Source organism: Protobothrops mucrosquamatus, unplaced genomic scaffold, assembly GCF_001527695.2.
Source record: "Protobothrops mucrosquamatus isolate PMUCROS unplaced genomic scaffold, P.Mucros_1.0 scaffold9, whole genome shotgun sequence".
Classification (NCBI taxonomy): Eukaryota; Metazoa; Chordata; class Lepidosauria; order Squamata; family Viperidae; genus Protobothrops; species Protobothrops mucrosquamatus.
In genome coordinates, this window is record NW_015386396.1 from 562,133 (window position 1) to 565,826 (window position 3,694).

Here is a 3,694-nt window from a genome sequence, read left to right on the forward strand (position 1 = left end):
CCCGGGACTTGCAGCAAGCAAGCCCGGGCGGTCGCCATGGCAACGGGCTGCGGAAGCTGCCCGGGGCCAGACAAACTGGCAACAGCTTGTGCGCATGCGCGGGAAAGCGCGCGCTCTGTAACGAGTTTACCCGGACCGTTTGTGTGGCTCTCAGAGCCGGTTGTAAGCTGAGAAGAGAAGCAGGAGGCCTGTGAGTCTCTGTTTACTGCAATGAACAATTAAGTCATTAAAGAAGCTTTTGGTTCACACTATGCCTGTTGAACTGTCATTTGAATCCAAGGATTTAACAGTTAGACTGGACTATTCTGGTGCTGCACCCTCAGTGAGCAGTCAGGGATTATTTGATTGGTCCACCCAGGTGCTTGATGGATTCTCTTGATTTTCTAAGGATGTTTAAGGACTTTCCTGAGATTCTGATGGGCAGTTTAATTTGAAGCCTTAGCTATCACTTGTAATGAGCAAGAGACAACAGTCTGGGTAGGATTGTTCCTGAGTAGCCTCTGCTGTTCACTGCTCCTGGGTGTATTACATCTGAGTTGGTTTATTGAGTTGCTCCATGAAATGAAGTAGCAGAAGAGATACCAAAAGACCAGGAACAACTGTGATTGAATGTATGTATTACTCTGGATTAAGGTCTATAGTCTAGTGATGAGAGAAGCAATAACATAGCTTTCTCCCCAGTCTTATTACCTCTGTGGAGTCCTGCTCAGTTAGAGTAGGCACAAGTCCATCTGCTTCCAATTCTGCTGTCTTTTAAAAAAGATTTTTTTTAACATTTTCAGTTTTTCAAACAGGCAATTTGTGATCTTGTTTGACTGATGATGGGTGGCTGGAACTTTCTTGCTTGTGATTGTAAGAATTTATAGTTATTTCAGATGTATGAGAACTTGATGGTCTTTAAAAATATCTTTTAGACAAATACGGGCTGCCTTATCCTCCCTTATTTTTTCTGAAGAAGAACTATTGGTTTAAATCAAGAAAGCCTGACACCAGTGATGTTCCTACAAATGAACAAAGTCGTGGAAATATTTTCAGTGAAAATATTGAACCTGTGCCTCCTGAATTCGATGGGAAGGAAGCCATTCGGTAAGAGTCTAGAAATATGGCATTAAATATTTGGAGCGATGGAAGATATTCTAACAGGACTATACTGTAAATTTCTCTTATTCATAAGTCTTGCCTCAACTCCATTCAAGACAATCTAGACTGTGCATTTGGAGAATACTAAGGATTTCCTTCTCAAAGTAAACTAATATAAAAAATATATCACTCCTGAAATACAAACTGGATTCATGTAATATTTCCAGTGACATGCCAAAAGTTAAGCGCGGGATATAAAATTACATCTCCCCCCCCCCCCCGTGGTGTATTGTAAGATCACAACATTTGTGAGAATAATATATGAATAATTAAAAAGTTCAATATTTCCGATTTTTTTAGATTAAATGACATTAAAAAAACATATAACGTGGAAAACACAAAAACGGAAGCTTTGAGAGGTAAGATATATTTGCAATCCATGTCTTAATCTTTTTCTCTTAATTTTCTTTCCTCAAATTCAATGATTTGTTCTACCATAGCACTGGTTTTGAATATATATACTGCCCTTTAGTGTGAAATTTAGCCCAGGAATCAGCCTTACTATGCTTTGTACAGATAGTCCATGCTTGAATGTCCATGATAGCACTTGATGACATTGTTGCCCCTTCATGTCCAAGGATTTTCAAAATTAGAAATATCTACAATGCTGAGAGATTGTTAAACAAAAAGGCAGTAGAATCTTACAAAAATATATTTTTTTTGTATAAGATTTCATAATTTTTTTGTTGAAAATGATGAAATCTTGTAATATGTTAAATATAAGCACTAATATTTCATGAATATTTTTTGGATGTCCAGAGGGAAACAAATGTTCACGAGATTTGACTAACCTCACACAATTCCAGTATTTTAAAACTTTAAAACTTGAGTGAACCCAAGCTTTTACGTGACATGATACGATGGAATCTGAAAGATTGATGACAAACTTGTAACCTCCTCTGGAAAAAAACTTCCCAAGGTCCTTTTCAATCTGCAGTATACAAACTTCATGCAGTTTTACAAGGTCCATCATGGGGGCTTCTGCATCTGTTTTGCTAGGGTTCCCATCAGCATCCTAATTGGCAATAGATGCTGGGAGAAAATCACTAGACTCCTGTGGAGGAGTGCACAACACCTTTTCTCTTCTTCCCAATGACCCCGATAAACCTAAGTAGTGGGCAAATTGTTGGGAAGATATATATAAAGATTCCCAGTCAAGAGGGAAAAATTATCACTGGCTGAAATTCATTACAGAATTTGGGACAAAAAATACTGTTTTTGAGATAGTGCTCAAGTTGAACAAAATACCTGAATGATAAGCAAATAGGACGATTATCCTGATTTGTGAAAGCAAACATAGTTCATTTGCAGACAACTTGAAAATACTTTTCTTTTATTAGGATTGGGCAGGTTGGCCAAGGATTTCAAATGCCCATTTGCAGATAGTGTTTTGAGTTCATGGACTGCCTAAAAACAAGAAACAAGCTTATCTCTAAGCTGTCTTTTCATTCTTAGCAATCCTTCAGATCTTTGGCTTGGCCATTTTTTCAAGACAACAATGGCAGAGTAGTGCTCACTGAAAACAGAAATCATTTTAGAAAGCAGCTCAAATTCTTCTTTTGAAACTTCATGTATCAAAACTGTTTTTTTATGTATCGCTGAACTTTTAGAGTTAACACATGTTCTTCTACATTAGGCTTGTCTTTGGATATCTATGAAGGTCAGATCACTGCAGTTCTTGGTCATAGTGGAGCTGGAAAAACAACATTGCTAAATATCCTTGGTGGATTTTGTAAGCCAACTGATGGTAAGAATCGAACTTTAAGAAGTGGTCAGATGCATGACTAATCCTAACCTAGTTTACATAAGAATAGTTCATCTGGACCAGACTAAGATCACGTGAAGTGTTAATACCACTTTACAATGCCTTGGTAAGGCCACACTTGGAATATTGCATCCAGTTTTGGTCACCACGATGTAAAATAGAATGTTGAGATTCTAGAAAGAGTACAGAGAAGAGCAACAAAGATGATTAGGGGACTGGAGGCTAAAACATATAAGGAACGGTTGCTGAAATTGGTATGTCTAGTTTAATGAAGAGCAGGATGAGGGGTGGCATGATAGCAGTGTTCCAATATCTCAGGGGCTGCCACATGAATAGGGAGTCAAGCTATTTTCCAAAGCACCCGAAGGCAGGACAAGAAGCAATGGATGGAAACTAACCCAAGAGAGAAACAACCTAGAACTAAGGAGAAATTTCCTGACAGTGAGAACAATTAACCAGTGGAACAACCTGCCTCCAGAAGCGGTGAATGTTCCAACACTGGAAGTTTTTAAGAAGAAACTGGACAGCCATTTTTCGGAAATGGTATAGGGTTTCCTGCTTGAGCAGGGGGTTGGATTAGATGACCTCCAATGTCCCTTCAAACGTCGTCTTCTTCTTCTTCTTCTTCTTCTTCTTCTTCTTCTTCTTCTTCTTCTTCTTCTTCTTCTTCTTCTTCTTCTTCTTCTTCTTCTTCTTCTTCTTCTTCTTCTTCTTCTTCTTCTTCTTCTTCTTCTTCTTCTTCTTCTTCTTCTTCTTCTTCTTCTTCTTCTTCTTCTTCTTCTTCTTCTT

General features: G+C 38.4%; 1 protein-coding gene across 1 annotated transcript in view; it reads left to right on the forward strand.

Annotated features, from left to right (window-relative positions):
* Nucleotides 1-3,694, forward strand: part of LOC107282567 (ATP-binding cassette sub-family A member 10) — a 54,620-nt gene that overhangs the window by 9,826 nt on the left and 41,100 nt on the right. The window contains exons 7-9 of the mRNA XM_029283034.1: nucleotides 915-1,086; nucleotides 1,441-1,499; nucleotides 2,777-2,887. Of these exons, the coding sequence (XP_029138867.1) occupies nucleotides 915-1,086; nucleotides 1,441-1,499; nucleotides 2,777-2,887 (342 nt within the window). The remainder of the gene's footprint in view (nucleotides 1-914; nucleotides 1,087-1,440; nucleotides 1,500-2,776; nucleotides 2,888-3,694) is intronic.